Here is a 27,500-nt window from a genome sequence, read left to right as displayed (position 1 = left end):
AGGTGACTAAAATGCCGAAAGCAAGGGGCTAGTAACCCTTTCTCTTGTATACATTGCTAAATTTAAAAAGGGAAACATTTGTTTTTCTTTTTAGGTCACCCTGCCTCGGTGGGATATGGCAGGTTTGATGAAAAAAAAAATAGCTAAAAATATACTTTTACCACCCTCTATTGACTCTCAGACATTTATTTACATGTGAGGTGAAGGGAAAAAGGGAAGTAAAATAATAAATGAGATAGAAAAATGCATAGAAAATACATGAATACAAAGGGCATTACCATAATGTTGTTTCTATTATTATTGTTGTTATTGAATTTCTACACAGCACTGAACCTATGTGGATTAGTCAGTGCAAATAATGAAGAAGGCCCAATCCTCCATTGGCTAGGCGAGACAGACACGCTACCTGTGCTCACTTTGATGTTATAAGTAGTACAGAGCTGTGAAGGAATTAAAAAACAAAACACATTTACCCTTACAATCAACAAAATAATTTAAGAAAAACAATTCATGTGTCTATGCTTCAATAGTTACTATATATCCTCTTCAATAAAACTGGCAATATCTTAACCACAACAATTAACAGGCACAATAAATCCTCATCTGTTGAATCTTGTTTCTAGTTGCAGGAATAGGAAAGGGTCATTCCATACATAATATTCAAGTATGAATGTTACCACAAATCACACAACATGCTTTGTTAGAGGAAGCAAAATTATAAACAATTCCAAATTCTGTTAATGTCTTAATAGCAAATCTCATTAATTTCATTCACTGCTTATATCTGATATAATACCAAAAATTATTTAAATAAATTAATGAAAACACTTACTAAGTGGCATAAGAGAATTTGGTAATTTAACATGCTAATTATTAACACAAAGATCATGCTCAAGTTCATGTTATTAGAGAGTTCAAGATGCTTAGGTTTCTCCTTCCAGCACACACAAAAAATAACCCTACAGTGCTGCAACCCTCAACAGGAGTATGGCCGTGCCGTTGTATGCGATGCCTCGCCTGAACCTAACCTCCCACCACCTACCTTTGGACTTGGCTGCCAGATACTGCTGGTAAGCGGGAGAACTGTGATACGCCTCAAGAGCCTTAGTGTATTCCGCCTGCAAATCAGAGGATGTCAGCACACAACTTACCCAACTGCCACTCTCAATATGTGGTTGGTATGGGAGCACCATTCTCACGGCTATGAGAAACAATTATGATTCAACATCATATCTTGAATCATAGTAATGAAGGCTCTTAACACAAAAGAGCACTGTACATCTTAATATTAATTCTTCATGCATCCATATCCGGTATTTGTTATGTTTTCATTAATAAAGACTGCCTTACATTCATAGATTAATTTCATATAATACACTATAAATATATGTATATATACTGATAAAATCTACAACATCCTAAAGTAAAGAAATAAAAAAAATTTACATGAAAAGGCAATACAACATTCAAAAATATATGAAAGAAAATTCTAAGTTGCAAATGCAAGACATGACACCAAAAAAGTTAAATTAAAATCTAGCAACTATATTTTCTGAAACTGCCACATCTGGTTTCAAAAAAAAATGATAAACTCAAAATTAAGTGTTTCATTAATAATTACTACAGTAGTATGAAAATGAAATAGCTGGGCAGTTCAAGAAAATCTGTAATTTTTATTTGCCTATGTTAGAAACAAATTACTGCTTATGTTTATACCACAAGCTCTACAAGGCTTCCTCATACTTTAAATGGATGAGAGGTTACAAACATGACTAATGTAAGCAATGTGAAGGATTGTTTTCTTCCAATATCTATGCTAGTTTGAAATAAACATTTACCTATATCTGTATTAGTCAAATATTGTTTTGCAGTGTTACAGTATGCATCTTCAGCATCAGACACTAGTTAGAGCATTTCAATTCCTCCTCATCAAAGTCCTAGAAAACCCTGTAATCCAGTAATCCTGTGGCATTACGTAAATCCACTACCACGGGTTATGTTGGCAAAAAGATGTACAACAATAACTACAGCAGTTCCCTCCACCTTGTACTCTAGACATGCAGTTTCTGGGTATTTAAACTACTATGGTATACTAGTTAAATAATAACATGGTAAAGAGATTAGTAAAGATGGGCCACAGATGGCTGGTAAGTAGACAAAACCCTATATTTGTATGAATATGATATAATGAATTCAATCTTAAAAGCAGAGAATTTTTTTTTATAAATCATTTATGAGCTTAGAAATATTTCACTACATTAATGACACTTTTGGTTTACAAAAACCCTCTTCCACACTTCAATGATTTTTACTATTATTATTATAATTATGGGGAAGTTCTAAACCTATACGTACAGTCCTTCAGTGTCAGGGAAATGGGAGATAGTCAGATTTAATCCAAGGACAGGGAAGGGTAGCTCCAATTCCTTTGATAATTAGGCTTTCATTGGCATCAAAGTGCACCTCCCTTTGAAGGGCAGAAGATAAATAACATACAAATATTTTATTATAAATTGTGAAATGCAACCCTTCCTTGAACTCTCTAATAACTAAAGCCTACTAGTATACTAAAAAAATTCTAAGACAGTGTAGGTTTGTCACCCTCAAAAAATATAAAATGAGAATTTACATGATTCCACTTGTAAATGAAAATTATGGAAAGATTTGTGAAAAAAAAGTCTGTACCAAAAACCAAAAAGGTAAAAATGTATAACATTATTAAGCTAATAAAAACCTGAAAGACAATAAATCTGCATGTGCAGCAGGTTATCACTTGGGGATATAGAGTGAATTTTAATCTTCTACAAAACTACTGTTAACAGATGCAGCAAACCTTTAATTTCTCATATGAAGTAGCACAACATCCCAATTCTCCACAAATAAATTACTTTGGCAATTCCAACTTGTACACACATTTCTATCAAAACTATTGCAACAATCCAATTTTGAGTGTATTTCTGCATTGAGCTGTGAATCAAGTCAACATACAAATGTGTACTGATATTTCTCTCCACAAACATAAAACTGCCAAGATAAGTTCATTTATCACAATGCGACGTCCACATTCTACTGTTTCATGAGACAAGCCTACTAGAAAACAATGTTTTCTATACAAGGCCTAATTATCAAGTGCAAAAACAGAAAAAGTTTTTAGATGCATCTAAATTATTAGATACTACTTAATCAGGCATTTAAATATGCTACTAAATAAATATTCAAGCTCTTTGCATTAAAATGTACTCTACAACTGCAGTTAAATATTTTAAGTAAAACTGAAATTTTACAATTAAGCAAAATAGAAATTGCACAATGTTAATATTGTATCAATTCAGCTAACATGTTTATGTGGTAATACAATTTTTATGGAAATTTCTTAAGTAATTTTAAACAACAATCAACTGGAGTCAAGTGAAAAGTCTTAAGGAATTTCCTTGAAGAAAGACGACAACTTCGTGAAAGCAGACACTAAAGGTATCTCCTATTTTTAAAGTAAAAAACAAACAAAAGGGGATGGAGGGATGAACCACTGATGTACACCTGACTGGCTTCAATTCATCTTCTCTAGTGTTTCATAATTTTAGTTATCATAAACAATTTAAGCCATTGACAATGTTTGCCACTGAGCTCTTGCTTGTTGAAGAGAAGATTCCTTTGTAAGTCATGATACAATAAAATACTGTACTTAAAAAATACAATGCCTACATAGCTGTTTTATTAGAAGTTTTTAAAATTTACTCACACAATGACTGACCTCAAGAACTATAACCACAATTAATTTGTAGGATTTTGTAAGATGCTATCCGTATCATTAGTCAAGTTTTTTTAATTCAATGATTTGTGGTTAAAAAAAAATACTATTAATTACTGCTTTATGTTTTTCTCTACTCCCACCAAAGTAAAGTGACCCAGAAAAAGAAATAAATATTCACCATCATTCATTCAGTAGCAGTCTTGCTAGAAGTGCTGACATCAACTGAAATAGCTGATAACACAAATGGACAACAACTTATTATAGGTTATTGCTATACATGTCTGACAAAATAATTTTGTAAAAAAATCGTAAGTCTTAATTATTTTAATTTATAAATATACTGTATATTTAATAAAACAACAGCAAATGAGCGCAGTAAAATCATACACAAAAGAACCGACTGACTTAATCCACCCAGGAGATCTACCGGTGAATGAATTCAAACTTAATGGGGATTAAAATTTAAAACACTTAGATGATACATTAATCTGGGGTAGCAAAATCAATAATGAAAGACAAAACAAAGTAATCTGGCACCGTGAAAGCCACTAGTGAAAAGTACGAGTGTGTAGCTGTGAGTAGGATGCTGACAACAGTTTAACAACCTGGTGTATATTTAATCAGTGATAGGTAAAAACAAAAGCTTATATCTTGAGGAAGGATTAAAAAAAATATATGTACAGACCTACACTAGAGAAATGTGAAAATAATTCCAAAAGCTCAAGTTCATGGATAAAGTGCGCACACACACACACACACATACGCACACACAAAAAAAAGTAGTAGTGGTGCAGCACAGGAAATCAATGGTGTCAACAAGGTGGAGAGGCAAATCACAACATAACTGGTTGTGTGTAGCTTCATCTAGTGAAATATCCTGTTTGGAGGGTGTCAGTGTCATCTATATCAATTTGCAAAGACAGATGACAAACTTAAAAGTAAATACAAAATAATTTACTTGTGTATCATGGTAATTATTAGAGATTAGGAGGAACTCGGGAGTTTTACCTAATGCAGCCAACTAAATTTTATTATATAAAATTAATGAAATTTAATGTGAAACGATCCCTCAGTGATATGCCAATTGACATAACAGAGCACAATATATCTGATGATAATTCTGTGTGCTATCTGACAGAACTTATATTTAAAGAAATACAAGTTCAAAGAACCAAAGTTCAATGACATTTACATGTACGGTAACTATAATATGCAGTCATAAAATTGGTGCACTTTAAAAATTAAGAGTGTACTGGGAAAAGTAACACATGCAGCGGGATTTTACAGATATTACAAGAAAAATATAACAATATCGTATGTGCAATGAAGACTGATCTGATGTGAAAAAATCACGATACAAAAATACACTTTTATTAAGATAACATTTTGCTGTGTAGATCTTTATTAAGTCATGATTTGATAAAGCTCTAAAATATGCAAAATACTATCCCAGTAAAAGCTTGTTCTGCAATATATTTCTCTTCTTTACTATTATCGGCAATATGTCACTTAGATCGTGAAGACTGCCCTATTACTATCTAAAGTAAAACTACACAATATAAGCTTGAAAAGAGCTAATAGTTCACCCCCAATTTTCTTGTCAAGATCTTATTTTAAGAAAATAAGCTACATCAATCCAATAAAATTAATAACTAGCCCCTCTGCATATACAGCACCTTCTTTCTGGTGCTCCACATTTTCATTGGCTTCAAACTGAGCCATTTTTCATCATGTTCCACCTGCCAGTAATTTTTCACTGGTGGGTGGAACAATGGCTCAATTGAAAGCCAACGAAAATTTGCAAGACTAAAAAGAGGTGCTGTACATGCAGGGCTCTCCTGTATATAGATCAGTATGTACTGGATAAAATAGCGAAGCAATGGCATTTCCAAACTAACAACAATTATCTTGTGAATCAAATGGGGAGAACTTAGCATCAAGATAATAATACAATTTCTATGTTTTTTATTTTTTCATACACTGCTTATTGCTTCACCCCTTTCCCCTCCCCAGAGTATCTTTGCGTTAAAAAATCCCGCTATGTAGTGTTACTTTTCCAACATTATGAGCCACAAAGATAGGTGTGGATTCTATTTTTTAAAGGGTCCACTGATATAGTAATCATATTAAACTGAATGTTATCTTCTCACAATCCACAAAATCTTAAGTCACACTGAATAAATCTCATATTGAAGGAATTTACCTTCTCCGACTCGTACTCATCAACAAAATCCTGCTTGTCCGCTTCAGGTAGATCTCGCCACATAGACCCAATAATTTTGCCAATTTCCCATAATTTGAGATCATTGTTTGCAGCTTTCACTTGATCCCAAACCTGAAACACAATAAGGAACAAATAATTATGTGAGAAGCAGGATGCTGTTAGAGTGAGCTCTAGGAGAAAAGATGAATGACTGCATTATCAAACTCTAAAAAACAGCTCATGAAGTAATGTCATGGCATATTCAAGAGTCTCTAAGTGAGGGGAATTCATGGCATGAGTAGATGCAATGCCATTATTTTCATCCATATACAGTATATAAGAAATTAATAAATTAATCACTAATTTTTTATCAATATCCTTTAAACTTCAAGATATACTGTATTAAAATATTTCGTATCAGTAAGCAGTGTTTGAGCCAGGTCGTGATCCCATAATTCTGTTCGTTAATTTCACAATTTAGAGTATAAATAAGGAGCGTGCAACACAGGTATCCCCCCTAATTTGCCAGAAAGTTATACAAACTAAATGGGCCCCAACTGCCCACCAATACAGCCTCTCCTCACTTAGTGACGTACTCGTTTACTGACGCCTCGGACTTACGACAGGCTCTCTGACCAGTATTTACACATAAATAATGTACATTAGGGCTGATTTCCTCTATTCTGTTTATTTCAATATACCGTACACTAATGTATATACATTTAAAAATATACCAGAAATGTTATAAATGGTGCAAAGGTGACAGATGGTCGAGACAAACCCACTACCATTATAGTAAGCTCCTCACTTAGCGACAAATTCGTTTAATGACGTGGTCTTAGGAACGGAACTCTGTCGTTAAGTGAGGAGAGGCTGTAATGCGACAGAAATTGTCAGTTGACGTTTAATCACATCTCATCCCAATGTGGACCATGGTCTCACACACTGTAAACTTCACCCACCACCACTTGTTTTGTTGCTTTTAATATAGCAAAGCATTTATGCCCATATTTCAATACCTAGCTCAAACACTAAGTAAAATAGCATTAAAGAATGGAAAATTTAGAAAAAATCAGATTTTGTATTTAAGAATAGCTCCTATTCCTGTATTCAACTCTAATAATGACTGCCTGGGCAAAAAAAAAAAAAAAAAAAAAAAAAAAAAAAAAAAAAAAAAAAAAAAAAAAAAAAAAAAAAAAAAAAAAAAAAAAAAGTAAGAAGTGTGGAAATGAGTGCATGTGTGAGGGGAAGTGTATACAGTTAACAGAAATTCTCTTACCACTAAATTTTTATGCTCTTCTGGCAAGTCTGTTATTTATAACCAACCCTAAAACCCTTCTCTTGATGTTTTCAAGATATTACTACACAATTTTTGTATTTAAGAGGCCCATTTCCATTACGAGACTTTTAAAATCAAACTATATTATCCACTCATCATTAGCTGCTCGTTATACTTAGAGCTTTTTGTAGGATTTTACATTCATGGTGATCGTATACCTGGCTTAAAACTTTTACATCATCTGCATATTTTTTTTTTTTTTCAATAAGTCGGCCGTCTCCTACCGAGGCAGGGTGACCCAAAAAGAAAATACTTTCAACATCATTCAACACTTTCACCTCACTCACACATAATCACTGTTTTTGCAGAGGTGCCCAGAATACAACAGTTTAGAAGTATATATATATAAAAATACACAATATATCCCTCCAAACTGCCAATATCTCAAACCCCTCCTTTAGAGTGCAGGCATTGTACTTCCCATTTCCAGGACTCAAGTCTGGTTATATAAAATAACCGGTTTCCCTGAATTTTTTTTTTTTTTTTTCAACAAGTCGGCCGTCTCCCACCGAGGCAGGGTGACCCAAAAAAAAGAAAGAAAATCCCCAAAAAGAAAATACTTTCATCATCATTCAACACTTTCACCACACTCGCACATTATCACTGTTTTTGCAGAGGTGCTCAGAATACAACAGTCTAGAAGCATACACATATAAAGATACACAACATATCCCTCCAAACTGCCAATATCCCAAACCCCTCCTTTAAAGTGCAGGCATTGTACTTCCCATTTCCAGGACTCAAGTCCGACTATATGAAAATAACCAGTTTCCCTGAATCCCTTCACTAAATATTACCCTGCTCACACTCCAACAGATCGTCAGGTCCCAAGTACCATTCGTCTCCATTCACTCCTATCTAACACGCTCACGCACGCTTGCTGGAAGTCCAAGCCCCTCGCCCACAAAACCTCCTTTACCCCCTCTCTCCAACCCTTTCGAGGACGACCCCTGAATCCCTTCACTAAATATTACCCTGCTCACACTCCAACAGCTCGTCACGTCCCAAATACCATTTGTCTCCATTCACTCCTATCTGCATATACGTTCATATATATTTTTATTCCTTTAGATAAGTGCTTTATGTTAATTAACAACACTACTGGGGATGGTCCTAACCCCTGTGGAATACTACTAACTAGTGTCTGCCACTTAAAGATATCTTCCCTCTCATCACCATTTTCAATTTTCTTCAATAAGTTACAATTTAGTTAACATACTACTTATACAGCATTAAGTAGTAGTTGGATTAGTCTAGGTCTAGGAGGAACTATTATCAGTTTTGTTTTTTGAAGTATAAGTACTATTCTGTAATGGAGACAACTCTTTTTTTTTTTTGTGCAACTTCCAAAATTGTAACACAAAATTAGCAAAATTATCAAGTAGTTGATAAAGGCACAAGTAGTTATTAGAAACCATTTAAGACAATTTCTTGTTTGCACAGCAGGCTTTTTCCATCTGCTGCGCAAGCAAAAGATTTTCTTAATTACAGTTCCAATTAATAATCATGTCTTTATAAGCTACAATTTGTTGGTAGTCCCATACCATCTACCATTACAAGCTTTATATGCTTTATATGTTAGCAGGTTGTTTCTCTTCAAATAACTTGCTCAAGTGTATCCATTGATATTTTTTCAGTGATTTACAATTACAAGCAGAACGGAGAAAGGTCTAAATTTTAAAACATCCCTCATGTACCTACCTCCCATCTTATACAGTAGCAAAATGCTATTGTTCATTTGTCAACCAATTTTCCATCTTGGAGGGTAACTGTCAATACAATGCATATATGGTGTCTGTTAAAAGGGATCAAAAGCAAACTATCATATAACCTATTACAAAATAAAAAGCAGAAATCACAACCAAAAACTCTAGCTCAAGAAAACACACACCACCCCTACTGTAAATATACAAGCCATATATTGTTCACTTTACTTTTTATTACCTTGAACTATCTTGCAAATCCAGACTAAACAGTCATCCCTGAGAGTTATAATAGCTGGATGCTCAACTCCCTACCACTCAAAAGCCACCCCCTTTATTCACTCCCAATAATGGTTCCTAGGACAACCTCTACCCATTCAACCTTCCACCAGAAATATGAATTGCTCCCTATCCTCTTTAAATATCCTAAATACCTCAACAACCCCTACTCAGCTCTTGGTGACCCCACTCCAGATTCTCTACACAAGATTCACACTACACACTGTAACATTCAAAACCTGCCTCACACCCATGAAAAAGAGATGGTGACATTATATTTTGGTATTTTTTTTTTTTTTGCATCTATTGATGAACATTTCTTTCCACAGATGCCTCAACACATCACCCAACTTTACCCTCTCCCCCTCATCTATTCTATGATTCTTATAATTCTTATCTTTCACAGATCTACCTGCTAACAAGTTTACTTCCAAATACTGTATCTGAATACATGCACATCCTCTATACTCCCTCCAATCTGATATCCAATCCTTCATTGCCTAGACTCTTTGTCACTCTTATTATCTTGCTCTTTTGTCCACTCACTTTTAATTTCTTTCTTTTACATTTTTTTTTTATTTTTATTATCACACCGGCCGATTCCCACCAAGGCAGGGTGGCCCGAAAAAGAAAAACTTTCACCATCATTCACTCCATCACTGTCTTGCCAGAAGGGTGCTTTACACTACAGTTTTTAAACTGCAACATTAACACCCCTCCTTCAGAGTGCAGGCACTGTACTTCCCATCTCCAGGACTCAAGTCCGGCCTGCCGGTTTCCCTGAATCCCTTCATAAATGTTACTTTGCTCACACTCCAACAGCACGTCAAGTATTAAAAACCATTTGTCTCCATTCACTCCTATCAAACACGCTCACGCATGCCTGCTGGAAGTCCAAGCCCCTCGCACACAAAACCTCCTTTACCCCCTCCCTCCAACCCTTCCTAGGCCGACCCCTACCCCGCCTTCCTTCCACTACAGACTGATATACTCTTGAAGTCATTCTGTTTCGCTCCATTCTCTCTACATGTCCGAACCACCTCAACAACCCTTCCTCAGCCCTCTGGACAACAGTTTTGGTAATCCCGCACCTCCTCCTAACTTCCAAACTACGAATTCTCTGCATTATATTCACACCACACATTGCTCTCAGACATGACATCTCCACTGCCTCCAGCCTTCTCCTCGCTGCAACATTCATCACCCACGCTTCACACCCATATAAGAGCGTTGGTAAAACTATACTCTCATACATTCCCCTCTTTGCCTCCAAGGACAAAGTTCTTTGTCTCCACAGACTCCTAAGTGCACCACTCACTCTTTTTCCCTCATCAATTCTATGATTCACCTCATCTTTCATAGACCCATCCGCTGACACGTCCACTCCCAAATATCTGAATACGTTCACCTCCTCCATACTCTCTCCCTCCAATCTGATATTCAATCTTTCATCACCTAATCTTTTTGTTATCCTCATAACCTTACTCTTTCCTGTATTCACCTTTAATTTTCTTCTTTTGCACACCCTACCAAATTCATCCACCAATCTCTGCAACTTCTCTTCAGAATCTCCCAAGAGCACAGTGTCATCAGCAAACAGCAGCTGTGACAACTCCCACTTTGTGTGTGATTCTTTATCTTTTAACTCCACGCCTCTTGCCAAGACCCTCGCATTTACTTCTCTTACAACCCCATCTATAAATATATTAAACAACCACGGTGACATCACACATCCTTGTCTAAGGCCTACTTTTACTGGGAAAAAATTTCCCTCTTTCCTACATACTCTAACTTGAGCCTCACTATCCTCGTAAAAACTCTTCACTGCTTTCAGTAACCTACCTCCTACACCATACACTTGCAACATCTGCCACATTGCCCCCCTATGCACCCTGTCATACGCCTTTTCCAAATCCATAAATGCCACAAAGACCTCTTTAGCCTTATCTAAATACTGTTCACTTATATGTTTCACTGTAAACACCTGGTCCACACACCCCCTACCTTTCCTAAAGCCTCCTTGTTCATCTGCTATCCTATTCTCCGTCTTACTCTTAATTCTTTCAATTATAACTCTACCATACACTTTACCAGGTACACTCAACAGACTTATCCCCCTATAATTTTTGCACTCTCTTTTATCCCCTTTGCCTTTATACAAAGGAACTATGCATGCTCTCTGCCAATCCCTAGGTACCTTACCCTCTTCCATACATTTATTAAATAATTGCACCAACCACTCCAAAACTATATCCCCACCTGCTTTTAACATTTCTATCTTTATCCCATCAATCCCGGCTGCCTTACCCCCTTTCATTTTACCTACTGCCTCACGAACTTCCCCCACACTCACAAAAATTGTCCACCAATCAATGCAACTTAGCTTCTGAATCTTCCAAAAGAACTGTCAATGGCAAAGCAACTGTGACAACTCCCACTCTCTATCAGATTCATCACCTTTTAATCCCACAGAAAACAGTAAGCACCACCATAGCCAAAATCCAGGTTACTGAACAAACTGATTCTGCTAATGATTTGTTTGTCTGTGGGAATGTGTAGATACTTTCATCTGCAATTGTAAGTTAGACTCATAGCCCCATAAAGTATGTTAACTTCAGCTTCATAGCTCTGATCTCCACACACCTTTTCTGTCATAGAATGCCACAAATATGTTAAAACAGCCATGGTGACATCACATATTCCTGTTTAAGTTCTATTTTTACAAGGATATGGTCCCCCTCTCAACTACATATCCTAACCTGAGCCTCACTATCATGAAAAACTCGTTTAGCTACCTACCACCTATTCTATACATTTGCAATATCTGTAGGCAAGTCTATATGTACATAACCCAATCACATGCAAGCAAGCACATAATAAATAACAGTACTGTATTTATAATAGCAACAACCCATTCACCACTGAGATTACAGTTTCAAACAATGCAGTCTCTCTCTGACTGCAGAAGTAAGATTCCCCACTGGCCAGCAAATTTTTAATGTATACATTCCAAGTTATACTCAGACATCTAAAAACTAAAGAGGGAAAATTTCAGTCCAGTAGGTGCTGCCATTTGCCACCTGGAATGAAGATTTACTAAGCCCTATTTGTAACTACAAGGCCATACATTTCAAGTCCATTTCCATATACAGTAAACCCACTAATTAACAGACTAATAGCGACAAGGGGGGTGCACATTATTGCCGACTGTCTGTAGAATTCGAATAACAAAATTTATTTCTCATGATAACAAACGGACAAAGTTCTGAATCAGTGGACCTAGCCTAGCAATTCATAAGACTACCCAGCACAAAAAATGTGGGTAATGTTACCTGTAGTACTTGAGTAGAGGACTGTGTAGTAATTTTATAGAATGTAATATCCAGCAATTGTACGTACCTTTTTGTGGTGGAGAGATGAAGTCTAAACTGGAGTACTCAATAGTGGTGACTCAGAATAAAAGTTATTCTGAGTCAGAGGAGCTGTAAAGCTCTACTAGCACCTACACTAAACTTAAGAACATAGTCTGTGAGTTTGTCCTTGCATCTACAGATATCAGGTACAGTTTCTTAAGACCACTTTCCTCATATGCCCGTGCCAGTGAGTTGAAAGTTTTTGTTTAACATTGAGAATCACACATTTCCTCTTGGCAACATCACTTGCTTTAGAAGCCATTGTTAATTGCACATTACTTAATAGGTTAACAAAGTCACACAAAACACTATAAATCCAGGGGAAAATTGAAGAATGAATGACAAGTGTACGTGTGAATGAGCACCTATGGCTTGGGAACAATAAAAACAATTACGTCCTGGATGAGCACACTGGCTCATACCAAAAAAAAAATGTCGGAATCATTGAAATAGGTCTGGTGATTTAGAATATAATCAGACACTATCACTACAGATAAAATTCCGGAATTACACACTTTTCATTTTGTCCAAGGATTTCAATGTTCATTTGACCAATTTTTTTTACTGTAATTTCCAAAAACCATTAAATGGGTTTGTTAATTAGAGGCTTTACTGCATTCTATTTATACCACAAATAAGACATGGATACTGTACCAGAAAAGAAATTACAAACTTACACATGCCCTAAAGTACATGTGCCCACATTTACTAATGCGGAATTCTGGAAACACTTAAAATTTTACAACCACAGAGTTGCACTATGAATTTGTGAAACCAAACCAGGAATGCAACTCATTTGTAAGATGAGATTTCTTATATATAGTATAGTGAAATAAGTTGCAAATTTATTCACCTCACACAGAAAAATAGTGACCCACCAATGAGTATACAGCATAAATTTATCAGGTACTTGCACTAATAGATAACAATGCAGACAAGGAGGAACATTTTACATTACAAAAGTTGAAAAGTTGAGTAAATAAGCTTTTGCTTTTTACCCAAAACGTATATTACATTAATTTTTTTTACTGAAGTGTCACAAGCACTGGTGAAAAGTGAGAAAGCACTTGGACAGAAAAATTGAAAGACAGAAATAAGAGATCTATTTATTTTAATTTGAGGCTGAAATAAATATACAGTATTTCTGTTTTACCTGTGTTTCAGTTATCTGTCTCTGACTAAGGTTACAGTATCTCTTTTTACCTGTGTTTCAATTATCTATCAAAGTACTGGGGTCCCTTGCTTTATGTAGTACAGAAGTCATTCCAGGTCAGCTTTACTCTGCATAAAAATCCTCAAAATGCTTTACAAACTGCACAGATTGCATATGATAGATGTGTGTATAGCACATATGGAATTACTAATGGCAAATTTACATAAAACAAACCTACAAAGAGAAAGGGGAAAGCAGTACTGTAATTAGATTTGGCACAAAGTGAGGGTAGCTCCAATTTCTTGGATCAAGAGCCCTTCACCAACATCAAAGCACCCTTTTCCCTCAAAGGAACTCAAAATGAAGATTTGTAAAGACTGAATTATTAACAATTTGTGTAAACTTGTGGGTTTCTGCATACAGTACTGTACTGTAAATACAAAATAAGACTTAAATTTGTGTTTTAAGACAAACTAAGGTGGGATAACATTTGGCCTGATTTGACATAACCTGGGTAAAAAGTTTTCACATAATAAAAAAAAATTCATTATCTAACAATGATTTTATGAAACCACATGCTAGACTGAAACTTTAGTAACAAAAAAGTCCATATAAGTGGTTCATTTTTCATAAAGGACACTTGTTGGGAGCCAAATGAGCAATAAAAAACTCATCACAGGCTTTAACAAACTTTTTTTTTTTTTTAGTTTTTAATAACTAAATTTAAAGAGATAGTCTACTTTTCTTGAGAGGAAAAATAAAAGAAGTATGATCAGAAATTCTTATTTGGGAACCATCGTTGATTATCAAGATAAATTAAACTAAAGAGTAACACTGTGATATTTTTGGTTCTGGACAAAACACAGTTACAGGGTATAGATTACAGTATTTAGAGATACAAGTGTGTATCCATTTAAAAAAAAAAATTTCCTTGGATCAAAAGCCCATCATCAACAGCATCAAGGCACTCACCTTCAAGGGTCTTTACTTTATAAAACCTTATGAATATAATGCAAGTGTTCTGATGTATATGATACAGCAGTACAAATTAATCCTTGAAAATTTTTTACAATTTGTAAAGTATTGTACACATCTTGATGAACCTATGGAACATGTGAAAGACAACAAGCTTACCTTTTGAAATTGACAATCCAAACACACATGCTGTCAAGATTTCAAGACAAACAATTAGCCTGGGCATATCAGATGGCAGTCATACTTAGAGTTTATGATACACAGTGAAAATTCAAGACTAGGCAAATTATATCATTAAACCTATATCAGTGGGTGATTATGACATTAAAGCTCTGACACAAATAATCAGTCTTTCCTGATTTTGCATTACCCAATAAATAATCCGGGTACATAACTCGCACAACAATGATGGATATTCGTCATACCTCATCAGAACAAGCGATTGTGAGAGACAAAAGGCTATAAACATGAAAATGCAAATTAAAAATATTGCTGTAAAAATGAAAATAAGCATAACCCAGTTCTCCTTATATTCAAAGCTAGGCATCAAAATTTTGTTATTTATATATATGGATGTTCTGTATTGGGTATGGTGGGCTCTTATTTGGTGTTAAAAAATAACTGGTAAAAAATACGTCTTTTTAAATTACGAGTGTTTGAGGGTAATGTTCCAATATTTTTCAGAACATTAAAGGTGTAATTTTGTCTCTCAACCTTATTATTACATCTGCTCTTAATGCTGGCACTTGTTAAGGCACATAGCAATGTGAAAGAGTTAAAGCAGAAGCAGATTCTTTTGCTACATGTACTAAGTGGCCGCCATGCCACAAAATACAAATGCTGCATCCAGACATAACACTAATGCAATGACCAAAAATTTGATCACCAACTACTCTTGTACATATTATAATGTACATACTATAATCATGAACATCCAATGCCTCCTAGTACCCAACATATTGTACTGTACATAATATAAAACAATATACTCTACCAGTATTTGAAAGAGAACAACTACACTCATTGATAAGTATCATTTGAAAGTACAATTTGAAAGAGGACATCTACACTCATTAATAAGTACAGTACCACATCATGTTCCTACCCACCCTTCCCAAAGTTTTATCTTCTTGTGAACCAGCTTATTTATTTATTTATTTTGGACCACTTTGCTCCAACAGTTATGAATTGTTGATGCTAAACTGTATGCATGTATGTAAAACATTGTGAGAGTATGCTACTGGTTAATTTTAGTTAACCAGTGCTTACTCAATAGCTTCTTGCATACCTTACATTCCGACATGCATAGATTCTAAACCTGGCTTGCTAAAGAGGAAACTGAGAGGAGGAGGAGATAGAGAGGAAGAAAAGGATGGTAGGAAAGAACAGAAGGAATAGGGAAAGACAATAGGAGGAATTTATGAAGGAGACATGGAGAGGATGGAATGAGGGAAAGAAGAAAGGCAGTAGAGAAAGGAAAGGATGAAAGGAGAGAAAGAAATAAGAGACAGAAAGAGAAAGAGGGTGAGAAAGAGAGACAGGGAAAGAGAAAGAAAAGGAGAGTAAAAAAGAAAAAGAGAAAGAAAAAAGTGTGAAAGAGAAATAGAAAAAGAGAGAAATAAAGAAAGAAAAAGAGAGAGAGAGATAAGGAGGGAAAGAGATAGAGAGGACAAGAAAAAGAGAGAAAAAAGAGAAAGAGATAGCAAGAAAAAGAAAGAGAAAGAAAGAAAGAAAGGAAAAAAGAGAAAGACAAAAAATAAAAGAGAAAGAGAAAAAAGAAGAAGTGAAAGAAAAAAATGAGCTGATGTAGGTAACAGCTCTTAGCATGCCAATAAAGTTAGGGATCTTTAACCTAACCTTATCAAACCCTGTTAAAAAAAAAAGTGAAAGAAAAAGAGAAAAAAGAAAAAGTGAAAGAAAAAGAGAAAAATGAAAAAGTGAAAGAAAAAGAGAAAAATGAAAAAGTGAAAGAAAAAAAAGAATGAAAGAGAGGGGGAGGGAGTGAAAAGAAAAATATAGAAAAAGAGACAGATGTAGAGAGAGAAATATAGAAAGAGAGAGAGAGAGAGAGAGGTGCAGAAAAGGAGAGACATATACATAAGAGACAGATAGAGAGTATGGGGAAGAGGGGGGGAGGAGGTTGGAGGAAGTGAGGGAGGGGATGGATGGGGAGGGGGAGTGGGGGAGGTGGGCATTGGGGAAGGGAGGGAAAGAGGGTTCTTTTTATAAAATGCAAGAATAACTAAAGGAAAGACAAAGAACCTTATTGAGAAGCAAAAACATATTTTATGATTTCAGAGATATAGGGTTCAAGAAATATGTCAAGACAAATTGCATCCTATATACTGAATTGGCAATATCTTGTAGAGTAATATATACAAATAATGAGAGAGAAGACAAATATATTTCTAAGCTCTTCTACAGTTTAATACATCTTCAAACCAGAGCAGGAATGACTGTGATAAAATATCACAAACCATCAAGACACGAATCACAACATACCTTGCGAGAATACCTCATGTAGGGCATTAAAGGCTTATCAGGTGCTTTTGGAGGTTTTGGGATTCGTCCCTCGCCGCTTTGCTGAAAAAATATTCATTAAAGAAGATAATGAAGTCTGCACTTTATTAACACACTGAATACTAATAAACATCCTTGAAGAACAAACTTGTAAAACTCTACAGTCAATGCTGTTTACACTCAAATCAATAATTCAAGAATAACAATTAAAGGACTCTATAAATAAATTATGTGACAAATTAACAAAGTAAATTCCCTTATTAATGTAATTTTAATATGTATTTATCCCAATACCGCATGTAAAAATAATACAGTGGGAAGCGCAAGTTTTCAAAAATTTTAGTTCACCCTTAAACTGTCCAAACGTAGATCTATGTTTGCTTGCATAGAGCTCTGAACGTAGATCTACGTTCAATTTTACATGCTTTCTTATGTAAAAAAAAACATAGATCTACATTTGGAGCACTGCGTGAGTGAACCCTAGATCTACGTTTGGACAGTTAAAAGGTTAAACTGTCCAAAAGTAGATCTACGTTTACACACGTAGCGCTCCAAATGTAGATCTACGTTTTATTTTTCATTCCTCCAAATTTGGTGCAATATGCCTGAGTTGCCTAGACATGAGAGAATGGGTCTACACCCTAAGTGTGTGCAGTATGAAAAAAATCAGGGACACTGGGATACTGTGTGGTAGCACTGGTTAGTTTCAGCTCCATCTTGGGTTAACATCATGGCAAACCCGTGATTCACTCACGCCTCGTCGTATTAACACACTACTATTCTCAGAAAGTGTAACAGAATGTGAAGTTAGTGAATTTGACACCGATATAGCCACTAATGTTCAAGGAATTAGTGAAACTTCTGATGATAACCCAGATGACCCTCAGCCCATCACCTCTGGGGTGGCCAGTTGTGGCCATACAAGACCCTCAGCCCAGTACCTTTGGGGTTGCTAGTGTTACTACCCAAAAGCAACTCCGCAAGAATAAATTATCATTTTCCAAGCGTTATGATGTTGACGATAGTGAAAGTGATATAAGTGATGATAAGGAAATCAATTTTATGCCCATAGAGGATTCGTCGAGTGACAGTGATTATTATTATTCCCCAGTGAAACTTACTTTTAGGCGTTGTAACCTACATTCAGGTAGTGTGCCATATGCAATCGGTGGCAAGAGTCGTGGCAGGTCACGATCCAAAATTCCAGCTAGTGATAGTAATCACGAAGGTGAATGTGCTGGGATGGAGGAAGAGGAGGTTGGTGGCATGGTGCGTGGACCTCGTGGCACAGTGGGTGGCCAGACAAAGGACTGCCTGGCACCCCCTCAAACATGTGCTGCCTTCACTCCTGTCTCTCCTCCTCCTGCTCCCCCATGCCCCATGCCACAGGTCCACCCTGCACCATGTGGCCATGAATGGAACTGGACAGAAAGTACACCATTCATGCCACATCCTTTCAATTTTGATGCCAGTGGACGTGGTATCATGCCACACTCTCCCATCACAAATGAGTCTACAGAGTTAGAATATTTTCAACTATACTTTGATGAGCTGATAATGAACCTGATTGTTGCCCAGACCAACATGTACTACCAGTATACAATGGACAACATAGACATTTCAGAATCGTCACGGCTGTGCAGGTGGAAAGATACAACTGTGGCTGAAATGTATATATTCCTTGGCACAATCATGCTTATGCCACACACATATAAGAACAGTATAGCACACTACTGGTCCACACACCACTTCATCAGTACTCCAGTCTTCCATGACCTCCTTCCCTGCAACAGATTCACTCTGTTGCTAAGAATGTGGCACATCTCAGACAGGAATACGCCAAACCGAAATGACCTCCTATACAAAATCAGGGAATTGTTTATGTATCTGAAGCAAAAATTCAGTGCCTACTTTTACCCATTCAAGAACATTGTTGTTGACGAGTCCTTGATTCTGTTCAAGGGTCGACTGTCATTCAAACAATATATACCAAGCAAATGTAATCGCTTTGGTATAAAACTCTATTGTGTGTGATTGTGAGACTGGTCTTGTGTTGGATGTCATTATCTACACAGGAAAAACACACTCGACGATACCAGGCGCATGTTGGGCATTTCTGGAGATGATGTTCACAAGATGATGCAGCCATACCTTGGCAAGGGTATACAACTGGTATACAAGCCCTATGCTTGCTGATTTCCTACGTGTGAACAATACTGATATATGTGGAACAGTGAGAAGTAGAAAACACATGCCAAGGTTCACTTGAGGAAGTGTAGTGCAAGCGTTTCATGCCAATGACATCATGGCACTGACATGGTATGACAAACGGGACGTGATGTTGCTGTCAACCATCCACAGAAACGAGATGGTACAAATAGACAAACTGAGCAAGCACAACGATGAACCTCTCGTAAAGCCAGCTGCTGTTGTCGATTATACGAACAATATGCGACTGGTCGACAAGTGGGACATGATGATAGGGTTTGCTGACTGTGCGTGTAGGAGTCGCAAGTGGTATGTAAGTGCTTTTCCACCTTGTGGACATTGTAATGCTCAATGCCTTCAACACGTATGAAATAAAGACATGGAAGCGACGACAATATGTGGAATTCACCCTCAATGTCATCGAGCAGAAAGCGAAAAAGTATGGTACCACACCTATACCTGCCACTCCACAACAGCGACCTGTCACCTCACAAGAAGAGAGGGAAGTGCCCAACCAAATAATTCCTAACTGTCATTGCCTGATACCAATACCACCTACTTCAAAGAAGTACTCTCAGATAAAGTGTGTTGTGTGTGCTTACACTACACAGCGACCCCAAGTGCGAAAAGACACATGATTCATGATTCCAGGTAATCCAGGTAATGTGGGGTGGCACTCTGTATGAATCCATGCTTCTTGGAGTATCATACAGTGGTGGACTTCTAGAAACATAAATGGGACCTGTAAATACCTTGTATATATATGTCAACAATACTAGTATGTGTTTGAACCAGGTGTACAAATTCATCTATCAGTGTGAACATGTGTGTTTGTGACAGTATGATTACTAATTCGGTACCAAACAAACGTGTCTCAACAAAAATTGGCTATGAAATCAAAAGATCTGCAACAAAACATTATCATAACATGAAAACAACAAAATATAGAAAAGAATTGGAAAAAATTATGTTTATTGTTTCTGCAAGAGGCAGTGCTCCATGTTGCTGACACCTCATCATTTAGCACCAACTTTGTGGGCTTATATCAGTAAGTACTGTCCCTAATTTTTTTTTATCCTATACCATTTATAAAAATGCGCTCATCTATAAAAAAAAAATTATTTTTAAAAATATTCGGAGCGTTACGCGAGTGAATGTAGATCTACGTTTGGACAGTTTAAGGGTTAAATGAAAACTGGTTTAAAAAAAATATAAATATTAAAAGTACAGTGGACCCCCGCCTTACGATATTAATCCGTTCCTAAGAGCTCATCATAAGCCAAAATTATCATTAGCCGAATTAATTTTCCCCATAAGAAATAATGGAAATTAAATTAATCCATTCCTGACACCTCAAAGCATGAAATTTTTTTTTTTACCACATGAAATATTAATTTTAATACACACAAACTGAAGAAGACATGCACAATTACTACTCTACTAAGAAGAGAATACATAATAGTTACCTTTATTGAAGATCTGGTGATGATTGATGGGATAGGAGGAGGGGAGAGTGTGGAAGTTATTGTTTAGAAGGGGAATCCCCTTCCATTAGGACTTGAGGTAGCAAGTCCTTTTCTGGGGTTACTTCCCTTCTTCTTTTAATGCCACTAAAACCAGCAAAAATTATAGGGGGATAAGTCTGTTGAGTGTACCTGGTAAAGTGTATGGTAGAGTTATAATTGAAAGAATTAAGAGTAAGACGGAGAATAGGATAGCAGATGAACAAGGAGGCTTTAGGAAAGGTAGGGGGTGTGTGGACCAGGTGTTTACAGTGAAACATATAAGTGAACAGTATTTAGATAAGGCTAAAGAGGTCTTTGTGGCATTTATGGATTTGGAAAAGGCGTATGACAGGGTGGATAGGGGGGCAATGTGGCAGATGTTGCAAGTGTATGGTGTAGGAGGTAGGTTACTGAAAGCAGTGAAGAGTTTTTACGAGGATAGTGAGGCTCAAGTTAGAGTATGTAGGAAAGAGGGAAATTTTTTCCCAGTAAAAGTAGGCCTTAGACAAGGATGTGTGATGTCACCGTGGTTGTTTAATATATTTATAGATGGGGTTGTAAGAGAAGTAAATGCGAGGGTCTTGGCAAGAGGCGTGGAGTTAAAAGATAAAGAATCACACACAAAGTGGGAGTTGTCACAGCTGCTGTTTGCTGATGACACTGTGCTCTTGGGAGATTCTGAAGAGAAGCTGCAGAGATTGGTGGATGAATTTGGTAGGGTGTGCAAAAGAAGAAAATTAAAGGTGAATACAGGAAAGAGTAAGGTTATGAGGATAACAAAAAGATTAGGTGATGAAAGATTGAATATCAGATTGGAGGGAGAGAGTATGGAGGAGGTGAACGTATTCAGATATTTGGGAGTGGACGTGTCAGCGGATGGGTCTATGAAAGATGAGGTGAATCATAGAATTGATGAGGGAAAAAGAGTGAGTGGTGCACTTAGGAGTCTGTGGAGACAAAGAACTTTGTCCTTGGAGGCAAAGAGGGGAATGTATGAGAGTATAGTTTTACCAACGCTCTTATATGGGTGTGAAGCGTGGGTGATGAATGTTGCAGCGAGGAGAAGGCTGGAGGCAGTGGAGATGTCATGTCTGAGGGCAATGTGTGGTGTGAATATAATGCAGAGAATTCGTAGTTTGGAAGTTAGGAGGAGGTGCGGGATTACCAAAACTGTTGTCCAGAGGGCTGAGGAAGGGTTGTTGAGGTGGTTCAGACATGTAGAGAGAATGGAGCGAAACAGAATGACTTCAAGAGTGTATCAGTCTGTAGTGGAAGGAAGGCGGGGTAGGGGTCGGCCTAGGAAGGGTTGGAGGGAGGGGGTAAAGGAGGTTTTGTGTGCGAGGGGCTTGGACTTCCAGCAGGCATGCGTGAGCGTGTTTGATAGGAGTGAATGGAGACAAATGGTTTTTAATACTTGACGTGCTGTTGGAGTGTGAGCAAAGTAACATTTATGAAGGGATTCAGGGAAACCGGCAGGCCGGACTTGAGTCCTGGAGAGGGGAAGTACAGTGCCTGCACTCTGAAGGAGGGGTGTTAATGTTGCAGTTTAAAAACTGTAGTGTAAAGCACCCTTCTGGCAAGACAGTGATGGAGCGAATGATGGTGAAAGTTTTTCTTTTTCGGGCCACCCTGCCTTGGTGGGAATCGGCCAGTGTGATAATAATAATAAAAATATAAAACCAGCTTGAGAGTCACTTGACCTCTGTCGCACAACAAATCTGTCCATAGAGCTCTGTACCTCCCGTTCCTTCAAGACTTTCCTAAAATGGGCCATAACATTGTCATTGTACAGGTTGCCAACACGGCTTGCAGTAGCTGTGTCAGGGTGATTTTCATCCGTAAAGGTTTGCAGTTCAACCCACTTTGCACACATTTCCTTAATCTCTTTTTTCAATTCCATACTAATTCTCGCCCTTTTTACCACAGGGATGGCACTAGAAGCTTTCTTGGGGTCCATGGTGATTTATTTTGCAGTTACAAGCACTAAAAACCCTCCATGGGGAAGTGGAACAGAATTCTTCCTCCGTAAGCCATGCGTGTTGTAAGAGGTGACTAAAATGCCGGGAGCAAGGGGCTAGTAACCTCTTCTCCTGTATATATTACTAAATGCAAAAGGAGAAACTTTCGTTTTTCCTTTTGGGCCACCCCGCCTCGGTGGGATACAGCCGGTGTGTTGAAAGAAAGAAAGCACTAAAAAGACTGGGATAATGTGAAACGTACCTAAGGTATGCGTAGATGCGACCGCACTGGCTGGCTTGTAAACACTGGCGCTGAGGCCACACGTGGGACGCGTCTCAGACGAATCATGTAAGACGAGTTTTTTATCGTGAGGTGAGGCAAAATTTTTGCCTTCAAATGCTTCGTATGGCGGATTTAACGTAACGCAATGCGTTCGTAAGGCGGAGGTCCACTGTACTGTGCATGTATGTGTATGTGTGTATATATGTACTCACCTAGTTGTGGTTGCAGGGGTTGAGTCACAGCTCCTGGCCCCGCCTCTTCACTGGCCACTACTGTCACTCTTCCCGCTCCATGAGCTTTATCATATCTCTTCTTAAGAATGTGTATGTATGTATGTATGTATGTATGTATGTATGTATGTGTGTGTGTGTGTGTGTGTGTGTGTGTGTGTGTGTGTGTGTGTGTGTGTGTGTGTGTGTGTGTGTGTGTACTCACCTATTTGTACTCACCTATTTGTGGTTGCAGGGGTCGAGTCTTAGCTCCTGGCCCTGCCTCTTCACCGGTTGCTACTGGGCCCTCACTCTCCCCGCTCCATGAGCTTTATCAAACCTCGTCTTAAAACTGTGTATGGTTCCTGCCTCCACTACGTCATTTTCTAGGCTATTCCACTGCCTTACAACTCTATGACTGAAGAAATACTTCCTAATATCTCTCTGACTCATTTGTGTCTTCAACTTCCAATTGTGGCCTCTTGTTTCTGTGTCCCCTCCCTGGAACATCCTGTCTTTGTCCACCTTGTCTATTCCACGCAGTATTTTATATGTCGTTATCATGTCTCCCCTGACCCTCCTGTCCTCCAGTGTCGTCAGGCCGATTTCCCTTAATCTTTCTTCATAGGACATTCCCCTTAGCTCTGGAACTAATCTTGTCGCAAACCTTTGTACTTTCTCTAGTTTCTTGACGTGCTTTATCAAGTGCGGGTTCCAAACAGGTGTGTGTGTGTGTGTGTGTGTGTGTGTGTGTGTGTGTGTGTGTGTGTGTGTGTGTGTGTGTGTGTAAGTAATAGGTAAAACTGGTCAATTACCAATAACTCATTTAAAATTAAGTCCTAATATTTTCTCTCACACATTTAACCCTTTCAGGGTTTCGGACGTACTAGTACGGCTTACGCACCAGGGTTTTTGACGTACTATGGAAGGCAGGGAGGAGAGAGGGAGAACTGATTTTTGTTTGGAAGGAGAATCCCCCTCCATAAGGACTTCAGGTATCAAAGCCCTCTCTGCTACACTCCCTGTATGCCTGCTACACTCTCTGCCTGCCTGCTACACTCCCTGCCTGCATGCTACACTCCCTGCCTGCATGCTACACTACCTGCCTGCTACACTACCTGCCTGCATGCTACACTCCCTGCCTCCCTTCCATACTCCCTGCATGCCTGCTACACTCCTTCCATGCTACACCCCCTGCTAACCTGGTACACTCCCTGCCTCCCTTCCACACTTCCTGTTTCCCTGCTACACTACCTGCTACACTCCCTGCATGGCTGCTACACTCTCTGCCTGTCTGCTACACTCCCTGCCTGCTTGCCTGCTACACTCCCTGCCTCTCTCCAGATCTTCCATTGTTTATGATCTCTTTTTCGTTAACATGTTCACCCCTTTCACCACATCAGCTTCCTTGATTTGTTCTTTCTTTGCCAGGATAAAAGTGATTGTTGATTTAGATTTCCCATACATCCTGGCAAGTTCTAGCACTTGAACGCCACTCTCATTTTTCAATACTTCTTTCTTAAATTCAATTGTGTTTCTCACTTTCTTTACCAAAAGAACTTTACTAGGAACTTTCTTTGGGCCCATGGTGGCTTATTTCACAGTCACACTTAATAAACAAGCACAAACCAATGGATTTTAAGAAAATGTTTGGATGAATGCACGGAGTATACACTCATTCACCGAGAGACACAGGAAGACTGACTCACCTACGCAGCGGCGTCCCAGTGGGAGGCGGGTTGACATGTATAATACGGCCAATTTTCAAGGCACCGGCCAAAACATGGAACAAAATTTTGGCCCAAAAACTGGCCTAAATATGATTCGGCCAATGAACACAGTGGTCGATATTCGGGGTTCTACTGTGTGTGTGTGTGTGTATATATATGTACATGTATATATACTGTGTGTGTGTATATATATATATATATATATATATATATATATATATATATATATATATATATATATATATATAATAATAATAATAATAATAATTTCTCTTTCTCCTTCTGACATATTAGCAACAAAAACATGATCATTTGTTCTTAAAGCAAGTGCAATTTTTTTCAAACATTTTTTTTTCATTATTTGTCCCCAAAAATTTTATGTCAACATAAACCTTACCATATATCACAAACAAAAAAACACATTATTTTTATGCTACCAACTAATATTAATCATTATGAACATTCACATCATTATTATCAGTAAGAATTAGTGACGCACCGATGACTTAGGTTACCTTACTCACCCCTCCCTTCCCAGATCCCATCTTCTGTGGGTTGAAGGCTGGGTTGCCATGTACAGGTGGTGTGAATGGGCTGGGAACATTTGCTTCCCCTACCCCTTTGGAAGAGGAGGAAGGGGTGCTGGGAGTGCGAGCCAGTCGGTCTGAAGGATACACACAATTAAGGAAATCAATCATGGTCAAAGATCCAATAAATAATTTATCTACACATACCAGCTATACATGCAATTCAGTAAAATATGACAGGTATGACTGTATTGTACCTACGCTGTTTCAAAAAACTGAAGACAGTTTACAAAAAAAAATAACACAGTTTGTATTAACTGAAGACCAGAAGAGAATTAAACTTTCCAGATGCCTATAATAAAACCTGAATAATAATTAAAAAAAAAATGCCAAGAAATATCTTTCCAGTTAAGAGAAACAGTATAGCACCCTCAGGATCTTAACTGGTACACATTCCCTATAAAAGTCATTATCTATATGCTCTGCCATAAAGTGCCTCTCCCTAAAATATATGACAACCATCTACACTAGAAACATTAGGGATGGCATTGCCTATAAGATCATTACTGTATTTAATTTCAAAACTACCTGGGCCAATATTAAACAACTACAGTACTTACAAATTTTGAAGTACTGACAATACACAGAAAAAAAAAAAAACAGCAAAAGCAAGCTACTTAATGATGCAGGAACAATGATTAACTGATGAATGAAATGCAAATTCTAACTATTATTAAATTAATCAGAATAAGCACTAAACCTGTAGGGTCATACAGTACCTGAGGAAATAGGAGGCAGTCAAATTTAACCCTTCGAGGAGTCCAGAGGCCAAATCTCAGAGTGACAGCCAGGGTCCAAGAATTTTCAAAAAAAAATTTTTTGTTATTTTTTCTTATGAAATGGTAAGGAATCTTTTTCTGAAGGTAATAAAACAAAAGTACGAAATTTGATGGAAAATTAACGAAATTACACTCTCGCAAATTTTGATGCGTCAGCAATATTTACACACTGGTGATTTTGCCAACTTTGACTCCTATTTTAGACCAAATACATTATTCCAGTTGAACAAATTCTTAGCTATTTCACTAGCATTACTTCTATTTTATCGACTGAACACAAAAAATCTCCCAGTCAACTGTTTCAACTATCCAATAAAGTGATTGGAAATTGGTAATTTGGCCAATTTAACAAAGTTCAAAATACTATTCCGATTTCAAAATAGGGTCCAGAATAAACAATGCAGGCATTCCTGGCACTAAACTAACATTTCCTCTGTTCATCAGTTACATTTTCAAGCTTTACAAAAGAATTCCATTTTGATTTTTTATTCACATAATGACTTTTTATTCACACCAAAAAATGGAAGATTTACTGTTATGCATTGTAATAATTGTATAAATATCAGCACATCTGTGAACGTATATCAGACCCACCAGCTGACGTGTATTAGATGCATGACGTCATTTGTTTACTCTTGAACATTGGCAAAAATTGAACATTTCCACTACTTTGAGCTCAGTTTCAAGCCATTTTCAGTACTAAAACTAATCAAAATCATTTCTATTTCTGTAATATATCTTCCATTCTATCAAGTGAGACCAAGAAATAACAAATGCAACTGTATAAAACATACAAAAAACACCGCAAATTCACTGTTTTAATCCAAAATTACAGTCACAGTTTTTTTTCTCTCATTATGCACTGCGTGCTGCAGGATTTGTTTTATGTGGTGCACACTTACCAT

The 27,500-nt window shown here is 37.3% G+C and overlaps 1 protein-coding gene across 1 annotated transcript in view; it reads right to left on the bottom strand.

The window, feature by feature from the left end:
• LOC128699329 (SWI/SNF-related matrix-associated actin-dependent regulator of chromatin subfamily E member 1) overlaps positions 1 to 27,500 on the bottom strand; it is a 146,771-nt gene that overhangs the window by 49,084 nt on the left and 70,187 nt on the right. Inside the window, exons 5-8 of the mRNA XM_070098243.1 lie at positions 25,745 to 25,893; positions 17,319 to 17,399; positions 5,955 to 6,086; positions 1,043 to 1,118 (exon numbers count right to left, since the gene is read on the bottom strand). Coding sequence (XP_069954344.1) covers positions 1,043 to 1,118; positions 5,955 to 6,086; positions 17,319 to 17,399; positions 25,745 to 25,893 — 438 coding nt within the window. The remainder of the gene's footprint in view (positions 1 to 1,042; positions 1,119 to 5,954; positions 6,087 to 17,318; positions 17,400 to 25,744; positions 25,894 to 27,500) is intronic.

Source organism: Cherax quadricarinatus, chromosome 61 (genome assembly GCF_038502225.1).
Source record: "Cherax quadricarinatus isolate ZL_2023a chromosome 61, ASM3850222v1, whole genome shotgun sequence".
Lineage (NCBI taxonomy): Eukaryota > Metazoa > Arthropoda > Malacostraca > Decapoda > Parastacidae > Cherax > Cherax quadricarinatus.
The sequence above is the reverse complement of the archived record's forward strand: the minus strand, read 5'-3'. Positions and strand labels throughout refer to the sequence as shown.